At 49.1% G+C, this 19,256-nt stretch overlaps 2 protein-coding genes across 4 annotated transcripts in view; both read left to right on the forward strand.

The window, feature by feature from the left end:
• CCDC25 (coiled-coil domain containing 25) overlaps positions 1–19,256 on the forward strand; it is a 614,024-nt gene that overhangs the window by 462,022 nt on the left and 132,746 nt on the right. The gene's annotated exons all lie outside the window — the stretch shown is intronic.
• The window catches only part of LOC126961761 (lymphokine-activated killer T-cell-originated protein kinase), a 394,985-nt gene that overhangs the window by 103,845 nt on the left and 271,884 nt on the right, over positions 1–19,256 (forward strand). Inside the window, exons 8-9 of one of the 3 annotated variants that reach the window (XM_050802430.1) lie at positions 9,431–9,628; positions 16,969–17,052. In XM_050802430.1, coding sequence (XP_050658387.1) covers positions 9,431–9,628; positions 16,969–17,052 — 282 coding nt within the window. Of the gene's footprint in view, positions 1–9,430; positions 9,629–16,968; positions 17,053–17,177; positions 17,263–18,020; positions 18,100–19,256 lie in introns of those variants that run through there. The other 2 variants (XM_050802431.1, XM_050802433.1) reach the window with 2 other exon arrangements.

The following is a 19,256-nucleotide window of genomic DNA, read 5'->3' on the forward strand; positions in this document are numbered from 1 at the left end:
TGCTAAGATTCCTTGTCCAGACCCATGCCTTGATCTTCTCCATGACCTGGCCTCATCTGTGCCTCAGCTGTACCCTCTTTACTGGGGAACAAGCTCAAGCTTTGAGAGATTTGGGGCCTGTAGCAGGAGCGTGGCTGAGGACCATGGGGTTGGTCCCAGGGGTGACCTGGGTGAAGGGCAGGCTCAGTACAACAGGCCAAGGAATGGGGAGGCAGGTGCTGTGGTCTGGGGCTGCAGTGAGGCAGAGAGCTCCAAGCCGAGGCTGGAACTGACACTCCAGAAAACTTGTGGGGTGAAACAATGAGCCCCTTGATCTGGGAGACAGCAAGGAGGCTACCCAGCCAGGAGCCAGTCTCCTGCCCTATGTTCCCTCAAACCACTTTCCTCCCCTAGGGTTACACAGTGAAACCAGGCAGGGACGCTCTGGTCTGGGCTTTGAGGTGACAGCACTTTTCTCTTTCCGCTTCTCCGTATCAAAGGGGAGAACCTTGGTCACAAGGTGTTGATGGGGCTTGTAACCAAACCGAAGTGGGATCTTCTTGCCTGGAGTGGTAAAGCCAAACATCCGTACTGAAATTGTGCAGTGGGAGGAAGCATGGTGTTTATTTGCAGGGCACCAAGCAAAGAGAATCTGGTAGCTCACGCTTAAGACTCAACTTCCTGGATGGCTTACAAGCAAGGCTGTTTAAAGGCAGGGGTAAATTTCAGGAAAGCAGAAGTTACAGGCAAATTTGTAAATCAATACATGGATGTTATACATTGGTTTGGCCTAAAAAGGTGGGAAATCTGGAAGCAAGGGCTTACAGGTCATACATGGCTTCAAAGACTTTCTGATTTGCAATCGGTTAGGGAAGGGAAATTTTGTCTAAAATCTTGGGTTCAGCAGAAAGAAATGTTAAGGTCTGACCAGTGGACGTGACTTCCTCCAGGTCCTCAGAGATAGCTAGGTGCCTGGAATTTCCCTTTATTCTATGGCAGTGGAGAATAAAGAATAAAGAACATAGTCATTAGCTGGGCATGGCAGCACGCACCCTGTAGTCCCAGCTACTTGGGAGGCTGAGGCGGGGGAGGATGGCTTGAGCCTGGTGGACGGAGGTTGTAGTGAGCTGAGATCACACCACTGCACTCCAATCTGGGTGACAGAGCCAGACCTTGTCTCAAAAAAAAACAACAAGTCCGTCAATCAGAGTTCAGGCCTCAGTTTCTCCTCATTCGAGGTCCACATGCCAGCAAATCCATTTGGTTCTAGGTTTCTGAAAAACATCTAGCTGGGTTTCTGAAAAGCACCTCAGGGACATATGATAAGATGTTCTCTTTGGTTTCTACAGAAAGCCAAACATCTGATGACTCTAACTTCTTTGACTATTATTTTAAGCTACTATTACTTTCTTTCTTATCAAGTTGCTCATTTACTTCTTGGGGCTAGCTAGGTGCCTAGAATTTCCCTTGAAGAAACTCAAGATGTTCTTTTATTTCCATGTTTGGGGGCCTGGCAGCTCCTAAGAGGGGTCCCTGCTCCATCTCAGGCTCATGGTCCCCAATTCTGGGGCAGCAGGGAAAAGAGGAACAGAGATGAGCCCTGTGGACATCTGGGTGTCTCTGCTATGGGGGCAGGGGTGGGCATTACAAGAAAAAGCTCTGCCAAAGCCTTGTGGGATGGGGATTGGAACAAGCTGTCAAGAACAGCCTCCCCTTGTTTTTAGTAAGGAACAGCTCTTGGTGTTTCCCTTAAGCTTGGGTTTCCCTGCCAAGTGATGCTATGTACCGGTGCCATTCCTGCACAGAGCTGGTGAGGACCAGCCTTGTAACCAGTACCATCCTCTCAACTTGCAAACCGCAAAGGCATGGACGGGCAGACCCCAGTCTGCAGGTTAGGGATTCAGAACAAGAGGAAAAGCATGATAGTCTCTTTCCCTCTTGCACCTAACGCCCTCACCTGAGGGGTGCAAATCAGATATCCACACAGGAGTGGTATGGGGCAGGGTTTTCTTCCGGGGTGCTGATCCTCATTGCACAGGAAGGATTTTCAAGGGCTCAATGCGGTGTGATGCCAAGGAGGAGGTGAAGGGGCCTTGTAGTCATTGAAGGGCAGTTACTAGGGGACGTGGCTGCAACCTCAAAAGCCTGGGGTTCCATTGCTCATCATCAGCTCTCTTGCCCTTTGCTCTCTACCTGGAGCATCTGCTCTTTCTTTGGAGCCTAGGAGTGTCTGAATTTCCCACAATCAAGAATCCCTGTCTCCCATTTTCCTCCACTGCCATGTGCAGAGAGAGGCTTCTCCCTGACTCCAGTAGCCCCGTTCCCCCTGCAGGGACCCTCTTGGGGGGCATCTGAGAAGGAAGCTCCCTGGACTGACAGGAAGAGTCTTGGGGAAGTCACGGACCAGGCTGAGGCTGTCTGTCAGTCACTGTGTCTGATTAAGTGGGGGCTGACACATTGTGGGGCAAGAGCATTTCCCAGTGGCGGTTGGTTGCTTGATGGGAAAGCTTTGACCTGGGGCAGAAACTGCCGGGAAAAAGCAGAGTTTAAACCCTCTGCCCACAGAAACCCAAACCTCTTAAATCATGACGTCCTTCTCAGGCTAGAGGGTAGTCGCTGCTGGAGGGCATTGGTGATTCCCCAAGTGTGTTGCTGGAGGTGACCTCATTGCTCAGCTCTGGGAAAGGCTCCTGGCTGCCTGCCGGCCTCCCCTATACCTCTTCAGGGACAAAGGAGGCCAGAGACACGAGTTTCTGAATTTAGACTCCAAGTTCCTGAATCGGGGCAGCCTACATCATAAGCAAGTCAAACCCCAGCCTGTGGTTTCCCAGAGAGGTGGTCACAGAGTTGAGATTTTGTGGGTGGGGAGAAAAGGATGCAAAATCCACAGCTTGGGGCCATGCTCTGTGAAGTGGAGCTAGAACAAAATGTGACCTCTGATTTGGGTGAGTCCAGGGGAGAAGGTGTGGCTTTCAGATTTGTGTTGACCCTGCTGGGGCAGGCAGCATCTGTCGACCCTGTGGGCAGGCGGCCCTCCACCATGGGGGGAAGCCCTGGGTCTGGGGGTCTGGGGACAGGTGGTGAGGAGCAGGCCTCCGTGCTTGATGAACTGACACTGGGGTCTGGGTGGAGTGGTGCCTTGTCCAGCCTCACCCAGGTGCTCTCTAGTTCTTTTTCTCCCTTGAGGGCACTTTTCAGTTCCTGAGATCAATGTGGTCCCTACTGAGGAGACCATGAGGAGCCCTGCAGGCCATGACTTTGCTTGGTGCATGGTAAGCATAGGCCATGGGCCAGAGGCATCCTTGAAATCGATGCTGTGCATCCCATAATTATGGTTATCATATGTTTTCAATTTTTTGAAGATGTCTTATTTCCAAATATTCTTCTATCACTTCTATATACATTGAGACCTCTTGGGAATTTCAGTATTTCAGCATCCAAATGACATTTTCCAGACTTCCCCTTGCAACCACCATGATCATTTGACAGCCATGTCCCCATTCTCTCACTTGAGATGTACAGTCATTGTAATAGCCTGAGCTCCAGGTCCAGAATCCAGAGCCATCTCAAGTAGAGAAGGCAGCAAGTGTGTGATTAGAAGGGTTGTGATGTAATAAAGAGGATGCTGAAGATTTGGGGCCCTGATGGTGGATTCTGCATTCAGGTTGCCACCAAAACCCTGGACTCTGGGGAGCCATGCCCTCCACACAGCACCTGCCCATCTGGGTCTGTATTAATGAGTATTAATGTATTAATCCATTCATGCACACCTTCCCTTTGCACAGGCTGGGCATCTCAGTGCACTGGGCCCTGTACCAGGTCACGTGATCCTCAGAAGGCTCACAGTGTCCTAAGAAAGTAAATAGCAGTAGCAATTATGATACAAAGCTATAAGCATGCACCTAGCAGGGGCCCTGTTGGGTGTGGGGACCAGAAAAGGAGAAGAGGCATCTAAGCTGAGATCTAAAAGACAAGGAAAGCTTAGGCCAGAGTATAGAAAGGGGTTTTCCGAGGTGGGGGAGTCCATGTCCTTCCTCAGTTCATTCAGGTCTCCATTCAAGGCCTTCCTTCTCTACCTGTCCAAAATGGCACCTGCTGTCACTCCTCACTCTCCACCCTCTTCCTTGTTCACTTGTCCAAGATAGTACTTGCCCTCTCAGTCCCTCCCTTGTCCACCTGTCCAAGATAGTGGCTGCCCTCGCTCTCATTTCCTTCCTTGTCCATTCGGCCAAGATGGTGCCTGCCCTCTCTCTCATTCCCTACCTCCTCCACTCGGCCAAGATGGCACCTGCCGTCACTCTCCACTCCTTTGTTCATTTGCCCACAATAGTGCCTGCCTCACTCTGTACTTCCTTCCTGTGCTTCTGTTCCCATCTATGCTCTTATCACCGCTTGGCTATGATTATGGTTCTGTTTTTGTTGACTAGCTGTATTGCCAGACTCTCCCTAGAATGTCGGCTCCATGAGGGCAGGGACTCTGTTCATGGGCATATCCATAGCTGTCTAATAGACTCTTAGTCACTTACTTGGCTAAACAAGTAGGTGCACAAAGTGAGTTCAGGCTGGCCAGAACAGAGAGGCTAAGTCAGGGAGTCTCCAACCGTCTGCCTTGGCTGCCTAGTCACACCCAGCCTCTTCTTGTTTTTTTGACCCCACACATGACCTCTGCCTGGCCTGCTCTGGGACTCACAGCATCCTCCTGCCACTTCTTGCCCTACTTGCTGACTCCATGCTGTGGCTTCTGTTGTAGGCCCCCTGGTGCAGCCAGAGGTGAGGCAAGTCTGTGAGAAACCAGGGCTGACAGCCTGGCCTCAGCCAACCCAGGGCCAAGCCCCTACGCAGCAGCCAGGTCCCCCTTGGTGCTGCTGGCTACAGGTTAGCCTGTCCTTACCGCTCCCAGGGAGTTTCTTGGTGTCAGACCCAGCCTCTGAATTCCAGCTCCTCTCCATGTTTTTCTTCTCCAGGATCTCTCTTCTCTCGCGCAGCCTCAGCCTGTTTGGGGACAGCCTGCATGAGTTTGTATTTGCAGTCTGTATGGAGAGAACGGTCACCTGGCCAGGGATGCAGGATCCACAGCAAATACATCCAATATCGAGAGGAGGCATCCCTGGTGCTCTCGCTGTAGTCTTTAGCATCCTTCCTGGGACTGGGGTCGCTTCCTGGTGGCTTCTTTGGTGCCTCTGCAGAATTTTCTAGGGTTTTCTGTGGCCAGTTCTGAGTTCTCTCCTTTCTCATGGGGCACAGATGTGAATTCTGCCATCTCCTTCAGGACCTATGAAGGTCTTTGCCAAATCACAGTCATTAAAAGGACGTTCCTTCCAGCCCACTTGGCCAAATAAAAGATAAAGGAAAAACAAAAGTCCAAGAGTGCCGCGTTTATTGGTAGCAGGGCTTGAGTAGGTTTGTTATTTTCTCTGGTAGTTCACATAGGCATTTTCCTGCATTGTGTCACCCACTTGTCACTGGGTTCCAGTACAATGTCCACCCCCACCCACATGACACCAGTGGTTTCTGGCTTTAAAAAGAGATGACCTTGATTTCTTCTCTGACCTTGGATTACTGAGGGTTGGAGCTAGAAGGAACCTTGCTGATGGATCGTCTAATCCAAATGCCAATCCACAGCCCACGAACCAATTATCTCTGAATTATTTGGGACACTTGGAAAAACATAGATCCCTCACTGTTGCCACCAAGATTCTCTTTCAGTAGGTCTGGATTGGCTGTGGAATCTGGTGTTCCTAATGATCTTGAAAAGACCCACTGACCGCTCCAGTATCTTATCAAGTGAGGACGCTCAGGTCAGGTGCCAGCAGGGGAAATAGCCCCCAAGAGTAGTGGGGCAGGCAGGATGGTGAAAAGGATATGGGAAGACGCATCAGGAAACCCAAGCTGTGATCCCAGCTCTGGCACTGACCATGTGTATCGCCCTGAGACCATGACTTCCCAGCCAAACCCTGGCTTTGTGATGATCCAAAGGCTTCTTTCAGTTGCTCTGGTGTTCTTTGAGTCACCAACATTTCCCCTTGGAGAACAAATGCATTGTAATGCTCAGAAATGACTTTCTACTCCATTCTGCAAACTTTGATTTTTCATTTCCTCCAGCCAGGCTGTGTGCTAAGCACTGAGTTTAGAGATCAATGTGGCAGGGGCTCAGCCCTCAGAGAAGGGGGAAGAGACCGGCATTGCTGATGCTTCCATGGGCCAGGAGTGTGCCCAGAGCCCTTTAACTTTGTTGCGTTGTGTTTGCATGACAGTCCTGCAGTGTGGATGTTGTTCCCATGTCGCAAGTTGGGGAAATGCCCTTAGAGAGGTTGTGAGGCTAACTTAAAGTCATTCAGGTTGAAAGGGCCTACTATGTGCCAGGTGCTATTCTGAGCTCTTCACATCTATTGCCATGTTTCATTGATTCTGTGACACACATTTGCATATCTGTGAAATCAGGAAGCATCCGGCACTTGACATAATTTGCCACCTACACCAGAGTTTTTTCCTTCTTAGTGGCATATAAAACAGTGAGGTGCCCGTTACAACAGGTGGCATCTCAGATTTGATGAACCAATGTGTCTCACAGTTGCAGATAGTAAGTGGCAGAACCAAAATTCACAACTGGCTCTCTCTGGCTTAAAGCACTTTCACACTCACAACCTAGTGGGAAAGTGAACATGAACGACCAAATCAGGGCTAAGACATTTCCCGGGACACAGCAAGGCTACCTGCCCACAAAGCCTTAACCATCCTTGGCTTCCTATTTCTCCTACACCCTCCTCCCTGGCAGGCAAGGCTGCTGGTCACCGGGTCTCAAACAGTGGAGATAAATCTGGTAATCACACTCCTTGATATTTACCCAGATGAGCTGAAACTGACATCCACATGAAAACCTGCACATGGATATTTACAGCAGCTTTATTCATCCAGGCAAAAACTTTGAAGCAACCAAGATGTTTTTCAGTAGGTAAATAGATGAGTAAACTATGGTGCACATAGAAAATGAAATATCATTCAGTTCTAAAAAGAAAGGAGCTATCAAGCCACGAAAAGACATGAAGGAACCTTCCATGAAGGTTCACTTACTTATCACTAAGTGAAAGATGCCAATCTGAAAACGCTGCATACTGTATGATTCCAACTATGACATTCTGGAAAAGGCAAAACTATGGAGACAGTAAAAAGATCAGTGGTTGCCAGAGGTAGGGAGGAGGGAGACATGAATAGTCCCACTGAATAGGTAGAGCACAGGAGACTTTTAGGGCAGTGAAAAGATTCCGTATGATATCGTAATGGCGAATACATGTTTTTATACATTTGTCCAAACCCATCACATGCACAGCACCACGAGTGAACCCAAATGTAAACTGTGGACTCTGGGTGATGATGATGCATCAGTGTAGGTTCATTGAGTGTTACAAATGCACCACTCTCGGGGGATGTTGATACTGGGGGAGGCTGTGTGTAGGGGGAGGGGTGGTGTATACAGGAATTTTCTGTACCTTTCAATCAATTTTTCTGTGAACCTAAAACTACTCTTTAAAAAAGGCTATTTTATTTTATTGTTTATTATTCCAACTTTTATTTTGAATTCAGGGGGTTCCTGTGCAGGTTTGTTACCTGGGTATATTGCGTGATCCTGAAGCTTGGAGTATAGATGATCCTGTCACCCAGGTAGTGAGCATAGTGCCCAGTAGTTAGTTTTTCAACCCTTACCCCTCTTCTACCCTCCCCCATCTTGTATTCCTGCCCCCACCCCTGTGTTTAGCTCCCACTTAAAAGTGAGAATATGAGGTATGGTGTTCTGTTCCTGTGTTAATTCATTTAGGATAACAGCCTCCAGCTGCATCCATGTTGCTGCATAGGACATTATTTTGTTCTTTTTTATGGCTGCATAGTATTCTATGGTGTATATGTACCACATTTTCTTTATTCAATCCACTGCTGATGGGCACTTAGCTTGATTCCATGTCTTTGCTATTGTGAATAGTTCTGCAATGAACTTATGAGTGATGTGTCTTTTTGGTAGAATGACTTATTTTCCTTCAGATGTATACCCAGTAATGGGATTGTTGTGTCAAATGATAGTTCTAAGTTCTTTGAGAAATCTCCAAATTGCTTTCCACAGTGGCTGAACTAATTTACATTCCCACCAACAGTATAAGCATTCCCTTTTCTCCACAGGCTCATCAGCATCTGTTGTTTTTTGACTTTTTAATAATAGCCATTCTGACTGGTATGAGACAGTATCTCATCGTCGTTTTGAGTTGCATTTCTCTGATGATTAGTGATGATGAGCATTTTTTCATGTTTGTTGGCTGCTTGTATATCTTCTTTTGAGAAATATCTGTTCATGTCTCCTGCCCACTTCTTTTTTTTTTCCTGAGACAGGGTCTTCCTTTGTCATGCATGCTGGAGTGCAGTGGCACAAACCTGGCTCACTCAGCCTTAACCTCCCAGGCTTAAGTGATCCTCCCACCTCAGCCTCCTGAGGAGCTAGGACCACAGGCATGGGCCACTGTGCCTGGCTAATTTATTATTATTTTGTAGAGACAGGGTTTCCCCATGCTGCCCAGTCTGAGGCTAGTCTTGAAGCCCTAGCCTCAAGTGATCCTCCTGCCTTGGTCTCCGAACGCGCTGGGATTATAAGTATAAGCCACCAAGCCTGGCCCCTCCTTTGCCCATTTTCTGATGGGGTTATTTGTTTTTTGCTTGTTGAATTAAGTTCCTTATAGATTCCAGATATTAGACCTTTGTTGGATGCATAGTTTGCAGATAGTATTTTCTTCCATTCTGTAGGTTGTCTGTTCACTTTGTTGATAGTTTTTTGGGTTTTTTTTCCTCCTGTACAGAAGCTCTTTAGTTTAATTAGGTCCCACTTGTCCACTTGTCAATTTTGGTTTTTGTTGCACTTGCTTTTGAGGACTTAATCATAAATTCTTTTTCAAGGCCAATGTCCAGAATAATGTTTCCCAGGTTTTCTTCTAGGATCCTTACAGTTTGAGGTCTTAAATTTAAACCTTTAATCCATCTTGACTTATATAATTTTGTATAAGGTGAAAGGTAAGGGTCCAGTTTTATTCTTCTGCATACGGCTAGCCAACTATCCCAGCGCCATTTATTAAATAGGGAGTCCTTTCCCCACTGCTTATTTTTTCAACTTTGTCGAAGATCAGATGGCTGTAGGTGTGTAGCTTTATTTCTGGGCTATTTTGTTCCATTGGTCTGTGTGTCTGTTTTTGTATCAGCACCGTACTGTTAAAAAGCTATTTTTTTTTTTTTAGGTGGAGAGAAGGCTGGCAAAGGGCAGGCGAGGCACAGGGAGATTTGGGGGCTGAAGTCTTGATATAGCGGGGCCCCAGCCCTCTCTTCCTCCTACCTGGGGATATGGGGAGTCACAGAAGGCCCCTGGGGGCGGGTCCTGGTGTGTCCAGAGCTGGGTAGTGACAGTCGGCTGCTCTGGCAGGTGGCGTGGAGGCCCCGATGATGATCCGTCTGGTGAACGGTTCAGGCCCGCACGAGGGCCGCGTGGAAGTGTACCACGACCGGCGCTGGGGCACCGTGTGTGACGATGGCTGGGACAAGAAGGACGGAGATGTGGTGTGCCGCATGCTCGGCTTCCGCGGCGTGGAGGAGGTGTACCGCACAGCTCGATTCGGGCAAGGTAAGGCACTCTGACGGTAAAGGACATGGGAGAGGGCCTGCACATCCTAGGACTGGGACCCCTCCAAAGCTGGAGTCCCTTCCACTGCAATTCTGCAAGGTCCCCAGCCTCTCCCTGAATGCTTGCTGCAATGAGAACTCACTGCTCTGCCCCAGGCAACCACCTCCGGTGGTCATCAGACAGTTCTGATGATTAGAACATTCTTCCTTTCCCCGAATCTAAGTCCGGTCTCCTGGTGGTGTCCCATACCAGCCTTCCCCAGTCCTGTGTCCCAGGCACAGCTGCTGTGGTCTCTCTGCCCCTGGCTAGCTCCTCAGACCTTTATAACTTGTTCTCATGGCTCTGTTATGCTTTTATCATTAACACTGATATGATACTCACTCTGTGCCAGGCTATGTTCTCAACATGTAACAAATATTCACCCATTTCATCTTTACAGCACTATGAAGTATACAGGTATCATTGCTGTTTTTCTTTTTTCTTTCTTTTTTTGAGGAGGGGAACAGGATCTAGTTTGGAGTGCAATGGTGCAGTCATGGCTCACTGCAGCCTTGATCACCCGGGCTCAAGCGATCCTCCTACCTCAGCCTCCTGACTAGCTGGGACTACTGACCATCCCCAGCTAACTTTTTACTTTTAATAGAGATGAGGTCTCACTATGTTGCCCAGACCGGTCTCAAACTCTTGGGCTCAAGCAGTCCACCCACCTTCGCCTCCCAAAGTGCTGGGATTACAGGCATGAGCCACCGTGCGCAGCCATCCCAGTTTTTCAAATGAGGAAATAAAAACACAGAGAGGTTGAGTGACTTGCCCAAGGTCACACAGCTAGCAAATGTCAGACCCAGAATTTAGACTCAAGCAGGTATCTTAGGAGTCTGTATTTGAACCACTCTGCTGAGCTGTCTCTGCCTCTCTGAGTCTTTTCTTCTCCAGGTGAAAATCCCCAGTATTCATCTTGTCCCCATATGACAAGATTTGGAAAGCCTTCATCATTTTGGTTGCTTTCCTTTTGACATGCTTAAGCACATTGACCTTCCTACAGATGGCACAACAGACTCTGAGGAAGGGGCACAGACCCTTCTTAGGTAGATGGCTGATTCGAACCCTGCATTCGTTTCCTGATGGAAAGAATCAGAGACTCTTGTGTTGACGCACAACTAAAACAATGGTCCCACGTGCACAAACCTGGTACTCCCCACACTCATTCAGTAGTGAGCTGTCCCTCAACGGCGTGTCCTGGCCCTGTCGCTTCTGCACTCTGGGTCTTGGTGTCCTGTCTGTAACCAAAGGGCCTGCAGGCTCTGGGATGGGTCTCCCAGCCTGGGCCCCCTGGGATTTAAGATGCTGCTGCTCACCTGTGGAGAAGACCAGGTGGGTGTGGGGAGGGATTGGGGCTGATCCTCTCACACCCAGTTACCAGGCGCCCTGGTGACCCGTGGACGGCAGCCCGCTGACGGCAGGGCTCCCCACGCCACAGAGCGGAGCCCGGCGTACCTGCTGTCTTGCCTGAGGTCATCGCTGTCCAACCCGCTGTGCTAAATGGCTACAGGGACCCATGGCACAGGGTGAGGGGAGAAAGTGGCATGTCCCTTCCAGATGGGGACTCAGAGCCAGGTCATATCCAGACTGGAGGTGGAAGCTTGCATTCTTCCCGCCACCTTTCTCTTCATCCCCACCAGGGGTTGCTGCAGTTCTTGGTCCAAATCTCATCCCATAGATCTCATAGGTAATTGACTGAAAGTGACCCTTGGTGAAATCTGTCAAGCCAGCTGGCAGGGAGTGCAGTCTTAAGGGCCAGAATTTGCTGGGCGAGTTCAAAGGGGTCTGGTACCACGAAGGGCAGCTCACCAGGAAAGAATACTGTTCTCCCACCTAAGGCTGGGGGCTGGATTCCGGCTGGTTTTGGTTAAGGAAAACCACCGCTGTTGTTGGGTAGAATAGGAACAGTCCTCAAATTCCCATTTCGAACTCCAAAGAAGGCTTCTTCCTAATAAGTGACAGTAAAACCTTTTGAGGAAAAACATTATAAATTATTTTCAAGGAGTCAGAATAGGTATTTTGAAGATCACAGGTCATGTTAGCCTGACTCTGCCAGTTGGTGAAAAGGCAGTGGGTGGGCTTAGAGTGCCAGGCCAGCGATCCTGTAGACTTTGTGGCTTCTTTCATTCCCCTGATCTCTGTTCCTCCTGACACATGTGGGGAAGCTCTAAGCTTGCCACTTGATTCTTTAAACTGGTCAATGGGAAGCTGGACTTGGTTTCACGAATGCCCTATTTTTTGCACCATTATTTCCCTATCACGGGGCCCTAATGGGTCTCAGGTGCTATTCAAGACCTTGGCTGATTGCAGGCCAGGTGTCACTAGTGGTATACAGGGGGCCGTAGGGGCCTGGGCAGGGGAGCGCTGGCATAACTGAGGCTTTCTGCCAGCACAGACTCCACCCATGTTCTCCTCCTCCTCTCTACAAGCAGTTTCCAGGCACCTGCCATGGACCAGGCTAGGTACAGGGCTGAGGGGCAGAGCTGACCAAGCCCAGCCCTGGCCACAGCACGAGTAGTGTAGAGGGGGATTCTAAACCAAGTGCCAAGGGTTCTAATGCTGTTGTAGCCATGGGACCGAGAGGAGGGAAGGCTGTCACTCCTGGCGGCAGGCAGAGCCACCCTGCCAGCATCCTACCCACTGGTGCCCCAACCCCACTCCCAGCTCGTCCGCTGTTGAGCCTGAAGGAGCCTCCCAGGTCTCTCTTACTCTGCCTCCTAGCCTTCTTCTCACGCCCCTCCTGTCAGTTTCCTCTCCCCAGCACCCCCAACGCCCCACCTCCACTGTCCTTGGGTTCTGCACACTCTCTCTGGAGGCTGCCTCCACACCTGGAGCTTCAGTCACCCCCAGCTCTTCCCTCTGTCATAGTGCTCAGTGGAGCTCCAGACCCGAGTGTCCAGTGACCTTCCTGACAGCTGCACAACCCCATGGGCTCCTCCAACAGCAGCTGTCACAATTGCACACATCTCCTTCCCACCAGATCCTGTGCATCACTCATCACCATCACCAGAGCCATCCTACCAGTCAGACCCCATCCCAGCCAGAACCATGGCCACCTCTTCCCTGTCACCACTCCCTCTCCCCGCATCAGGTTGGTCCCAAAGTCCTGCAGATCCCACCAGTATTCACCCCTCTGGAGTTCCTTGAACCTGTCCCCACCTCGTCATTCTTGCTGTCCTCCCCTTAGGAGATTAGCAGGTAGAGCAGTGGTTGGCACCCCAGCCCTGGAATCAAACCACCCACGTCAGAATCCCGGATCTGCCACTTGTAGCTGGAGACCTTGACGAGATTCCGTACCCTCTCTAAGCTTCAGTTCTTCCACTGTTGAAGAATTACTATAAATGCTAAAGGAGTTCCTGCATGTCAAGCAGTTAGCACGCACAGGCTCCATTGTGCACACTTATCTACAGGTGTGGGGTGGAGATGGGGGCAGTAGAGGCTGTAATCCTCCAGGAGCCACTCCTCACGGCCACCACACCTGCAGGCTAGCTCCTGTGACCTTCCTTCTTGTGGATGCTGGGGATCTTTCTTTCTTTTTTTCTCTTTTTAAGAGATGAAGTCTCCCTCTGTCACCCATGGAGTGTACCCTCTGGAGTGCAGTGGTGCAGTCATAGCTTGCTGCAGCCTCGACCTCCCAGGCTCAAGCAATCCTCCTGCCTCAGCCTTCAGAGTAGCTGGGACCACGGGCGCATGCCACTACGCCAAGCTAATTATTTCATTTTATTATTTTGGAGAAATGGGGTCTCGCTATATTGCCCAGGCTGGTCTCAAACTGTTAGGGATCTTTCTAAAATGAGTGCCTGGTCACCTCACTCCCTGCCTGGGTCCTCAAAGGATTTTTATCGCTCTCAGAATCAAGCTGGGTTTCCCTAGCTCAGCACCCAAGGATCTTCTTCATCCGCCTCCTGCCCAACCCATACCTCTCCACACTGGCTCCTTCCATGCTCCCTCACCCCCAAGATGGGAATAACCCTCCTCTATGCTCCCATCACATTTTTCTCTATCACAGCACTTCTTATACTCTCCTGATCCCTGCGATATATGGAAACATCTTGAGGGCTTCACCTTTATAGTTCCAAATCCCAAAACTACCTGGGGCATAAGAGGAGCTGGATAAATGTGGAAGGGAAGAAAGGAAGGAGGGAGAGAAGGTAGGAAGAAAGGGAGGGAGGAGTGAAGGAAGGAAGGGAGGCAGGGAGGAACAGAGGGAGGGAAGAAGGAAGAATGAAGGGAGCCAGGAAGGAAGAATAGAAGGAAGGAAGGAATTCCAGTGCCTGCCAAACCTGAGTCCTCCGTGTCTCCAAGCTCTGACAGTTCTCCCAGGGGTCTGGCACCATAAAATTTCTCCTGGACAGGGCATAGTAATCAGATTTTCTGTTTGCATGGGGGAAGCCAAGGAAAGACCCAAATGGGAGGGCCTTGAAGATGTTCTAAATTTTAAATTGGTCCAGGAGGTGTTGGAGTGATGCAAATGGAGAGGTGGAAGGGTGATGACTGGAGGGAGGCCTGGGAGGCCGCGGAAGGGAGTGTGACCTAGCGCAGCTGGGAGCATCTCCCAGGGAGACAGACAGATGGAAAAGGAGGTAAGGATGGGTGCACATCAGATAGATTTGTAGGTGGGAACAGGCAGACAAAATTAGGAGTGTTCACTTCTAATTATAGCATTATTACCTCCTCTTGTCCTTTTATCTAAGATAAGATTCAAATATTGGGAAATAGCTTTAGTGCAAGGATCAGCCAACATTTTCCATAAAGTGCTGGATAGCAAATATTTTAAGCTTTGTGGGCCAGGTAGTCTCTGTCACAGCTACTCAGTTCTGCAGTTGGAGTGGGAAAACAACCTTAGCCAATATGCAATCAAATGGGTGGGGCTGTGTTCCAATACAACTTTATTTATAAAAGCAGGCATTGGCCAGACCTGGCTCATGGTTTGCCGTCCCCTGGCTGAGTGTTACGGGCTGTGCACTGTGGCTGTATGAGGAGAAAAGACTGCACTGGCCAAACATGAGAGGCCAGATCAGGGCCTCTTCCCCTCAATAGTTACATACTTAGAGATGTCACTCAATCTTTCTGGGGCCTCAGTTTCCCTCTCTTAAATACCTGTTAAATAGCCCTCCTGCCTTCTATGTGTGAGGTACAGATGGAAGCCTGTAGGATTCAGTGTAACTTTTTCCTACTATGAATAAATGAACACATAGAAGCTCGAACGTTAGCTCCATAAGGCAGAAATCCTTTGCGTCTGTTGTTTTGTCTGTCTTTCTGTTCATCAGAATGGTACTGAGCACACAGAGGACTCAATAATTTGGTTTTTTGTTTGTTTGTTTGTTTGTTTGTTTTGTCTTTGAAACTGAGGCTTGCTCTGTCACCCAAGCTGGAGTACAGTGGCATGATCTCGGCTCGCTGTAACCTCCGCCTCACAGGTTCAAGTGATTCTCCTGCCTCAGCCTCCTGCGTAGCGGAGATTGCAGGCATGTGCCACCACGCCCACCCAATTTTTGTGTTTTTAGTAGAGACGGGGTTTTGTCATGTTGACCAGGCTGGTCTTGAACTCCTGATCTCAACGATCTGTCCTCCTCAGCCTCCCAAAGTGCTGGGATTACAGGCGTGAGCCACGGCACCTGGCCAAGAGTCTGCTTTTGTGTGTGTGTGTGTGTGTGTGTGTGTGTGTGTGTGTGTGTGCGTGCGCGCAACAAGGCTGTTTATTTCACCTGGGTGCAGGCAGGCTAAGTCCAAAAAGAGAGTCAGCACAGGGAGATGGGGTGGGGCCGTTTTATAGGATTTGGGTAGGTAGTGGAAAATTACAGTCAAAGGGGGTTGTTCTCTGGCGGGCAGGGGCAGGGGTCACAAGGTGCTCAGTGGGGGAGCTTGTGAGCCAGGAGAAGGAATTTCACAAGGTAATGTCATCAGTTAAGGCAGGAACAGACCATTTTCACTTCTTTTGTGATTCTTCAGTTACTTCAGGTCATCTGGATGTATATGTACAGGTCACAGGGGATATGATGGCTTAGCTCGGGCTCAGAGGCTTGACATTCCTGTCTTCTTACATTAATAAGAAAAATAACATAAAATAGTGTTGAAGTGTTGGGGCAGCAAAAATTTTGGGAGATGGTATGGAAAGATAATGGGCGATGTTTCTCAGGGCTGCTTCGAGCGGGGTTAGGGGCAGTGTGGGAACCTAGAGTGGGAGAGATTAAGCTGAGGGAAGATTTTGTGTGTCTGCTTTTCTAACAAGCTCTCTGGTGATGTTGACAGCACTGGTCCTCAGACTGCACCTTGAGTAATCAGCTATCAGTTCTAAAGCTCAAGCAATGATTGGTAGCCAGAGCCGACGGGAGTTCTAGCCTCTGCCTGGTGGTGCGAGGAGCAGAGAGGGTTTGCTGGCAAATTCCTCTGGGAATGATCCCCCGCAGTGTTGATGTCACTGCAGATACGCACTGCTCCTCCCTCGATGACCCTGTTCCCATTGTATGGGTCCTCCCATGACTGGACGTGAGCCAGAACCCCTGGTGAAACACCAGCTAGAGTTTCAAGATCCTATATATGCATTTGGGCTGGGTCACCTTGGAACTGTTCTTTATTTGTTAGTCTTTATTTGCTTTGGGTGTGACTAATCCCACAGAGCCCTGGAGCTTGCAGCCTTTTCCTGGGTAATTTGCAAACCGATGTGTCTTCCAGGAGACGTTTAATCTGAAAATCATTCTCTGCCTCAAAGGGCTTATTGTGTAAGAGCCACAGCTATCCAGGCCAGGAAGAGGCTCTGGAGAAGAGACAACATCCAAGGAGGTGGTGGAAGGGGCCTCTCCTCCCTGCTCCAGCCCTGGATTCACTGCATGGCAATCCCTTGACAACAGGGGCTGAAAATGTCTACATCACAAAAATATGTTCAAGCCACTTAGTTCATGTGTTATAACCAAACAACAGGGGAGTGGTTTAAATGTTCTCTTGACATTCTTTGTAAAGGGATTTTACCCATGTACTTCAAGAGTGAATGACAGAGTTTAAGACTTTAATAGTCAGTCCTAACACTTCCACTAAAAAAGAGAGGTTGTCTGGCTCCTGACACATAGCCGATATTCATAGCTACTACCATCATCACCATCAATTATTGTGATTCTGCCCTCAAGAAACTAATCCCAGAAAATAAGTATGAGGTCTTGTGGGGAGGTGGAGAGGGCAGCTGGAAGCCCCTAGATTTGAGTGTGCAGCAGAGCCAAGTCAAGGGCAGACACAGTCATACTCTCTCTTCTCCTTCTTGCCCTCCTGTGTATCTGCTTAGAAGCTGTGTTTCCCTGTCTCCACAGGCACTGGGAGGATCTGGATGGATGACGTCGCCTGCAAGGGCACAGAGGAAACTATCTTCCGCTGCAGCTTCTCCAAATGGGGGGTAACAAACTGTGGGCATGCTGAAGATGCCAGTGTGACATGCAACAGACACTGAAAGTGGGCAGAGCCCAAGCTCGGGGTCCCGCACAGAGCATCCTTCCTGCATCCCTGGGGTGGGGCACGGCTCAGGGCCACCCTGACCATGCCTCGGCCACACCCCATCCAGCACTCCCAGTCCTCACACCTGCATCCCACATCCCAGGACCGTGGGGGCCAGTCGTCATTTTCCTCTTGAACGTGTGCTCCAAAGTGTAACTCTGGGACCTACTGCCCATCTCTCTCTTCCACCAGGTTCCTGCATGAGGAGCCCTGGTCAACTGGATCACCACTTTGCCCAGCCTCTGAATACCATGCACCAGGCCTCAATATCCCAGTTCCCTTTGGCCTTTTAGTTACAGGTGAATGCTGAGAATGTGTCAGAGACAAGTGCAGCAGCAGGGATGGGTGGTAGTACAGATCATTTACTCTTCAGACAATTCCCAAACCTCCATTAGTCCAAGAGTTTCAACATCTTCCTCCCAAGCAAGAGGCAATGTCAAGTGATGAATTTCCCCCCTTTACTCTGCCTCTGCTCCCCATTTGCTAGTTTGAGGAAGTGACATAGAGGAGAAGCCAGCTGTAGGGGCAAGAGGGAAATGCAAGTCACCTGCAGGAATCCAGCTAGATTTGGAGAAGGGAATGAGACTAACATTGAATGACTACCATGGCAGGCTAAATAGTATCTTGGGTGCTAAATTTATGTATCCACTTAGCTGCATTGGTCCAGGGCATGTGAGTCTGGATACGACCTTACCTCCAGGTAGCACTTAACTGGTCCATTCACCTAGCCTGCAAGTCAGAAGACAGAATGACTGAGACCATGTTCCCACCTGAACTTATGGTCTTTACTTGGCCTGAGCAAAAAGCTTGTGTAACTAGAAAGTGTGGCATGTAACTAGAAAGTTGCATACTTCAGAACCTCCAGGGTGTGAATGCAAGGTCAAACATGATTGGCTTCCAGGCCGACCGTCAGTGTAGGAGGAAAGCTGATGTGGAGGGTGACATGGGGGCTGCCCATGTTAAACCTGAGTCCAGTGCTCCGGCACTGGGCAGTCACGGTTAAAGCCAAGTCATGTGTGTCTCAGCTGTTTGGAGGTGATGATTTTGCATCTTCCAAGCCTCTTCAGGTGTGATCTGTGGTCAGGAAAACACAAGTCCTAATGGAAACCCTACGGGTGGAAGGAAATGAAGATTCCCTATAACCTCTGGGGGTGGGGAGTAGGAATAAGGGGTCTTGGGCCTCCACAAGTCTGCAATCTGCAGCCTCCTCCTAGAGATAGGGAGATCATGCTCTGCTTTTTACATGAGGAGCAGAACTGGGCCATACACGTGTTCGAGAACTAGGGGAGCTACCTGGTAGCAAGTGAGTATAGACCCACCGCACCTGGGGGAATCTCAAACTTATAGGCCTCAGATACATGATCACCTGTCATATCAGGTGAGCACCGGCCTGCTTGGGGAGAGACCTGGGCCCCTCCAGGTATAGGATCAGCAACACTCCTGGCTGACAACTAAGTCAATGTGGCCCTAGGTCATTCTTGCTTCCAATATGCTTGCTAATCCTTAAATGTCCTAATGATGAGAAACTCTCCTTCTGACCAATTGCTATGTTTACATAACACGCATGTAGTCATGCATCCCTTGTCAGAGCCAATATATGTATGCATATATAAACATAGCACTTTTTACTACATATTTCAGCACATTGCAAGGTTTGCATTTAAATTAAAAACAAAAAAACTAAACAAAAAAAAAAACCTAAAGATAAAAGATGCCACACTGAACAAACTAAATTCCCAACCCGGTTCTGGCAAAGAATCCAGTTATCGCTTCCATGAAGACGCACATACTCTCTTACTTGGTCTTTTCATTAGGGAAAATATAAGTCTTGTTTTACATCAAATAAAAACAATGTTAAAAACTGTGTGAACCTTAAAAATGGAAGTCTACTAGTTTACATTCCTACTTCAGAGAACATGGAAATGACCATGGGCCTGCATTTCAGGGACTAAAGGAAATTAGGCCTAGCCTAAAATACATCAGACCTTTTGTAAGAAAGAATTTCAATAAAGCAAAAACATGTCACTAACAAGCTTTCCATGACATACATTCCTTCTCCTGAAAACCTGGTGAGTGTGGGGAGGGCTGGTGAAATTGCATGATGTGA

Source organism: Macaca thibetana, chromosome 8 (genome assembly GCF_024542745.1).
Source record: "Macaca thibetana thibetana isolate TM-01 chromosome 8, ASM2454274v1, whole genome shotgun sequence".
NCBI classification, from domain to species: Eukaryota; Metazoa; Chordata; class Mammalia; order Primates; family Cercopithecidae; genus Macaca; species Macaca thibetana.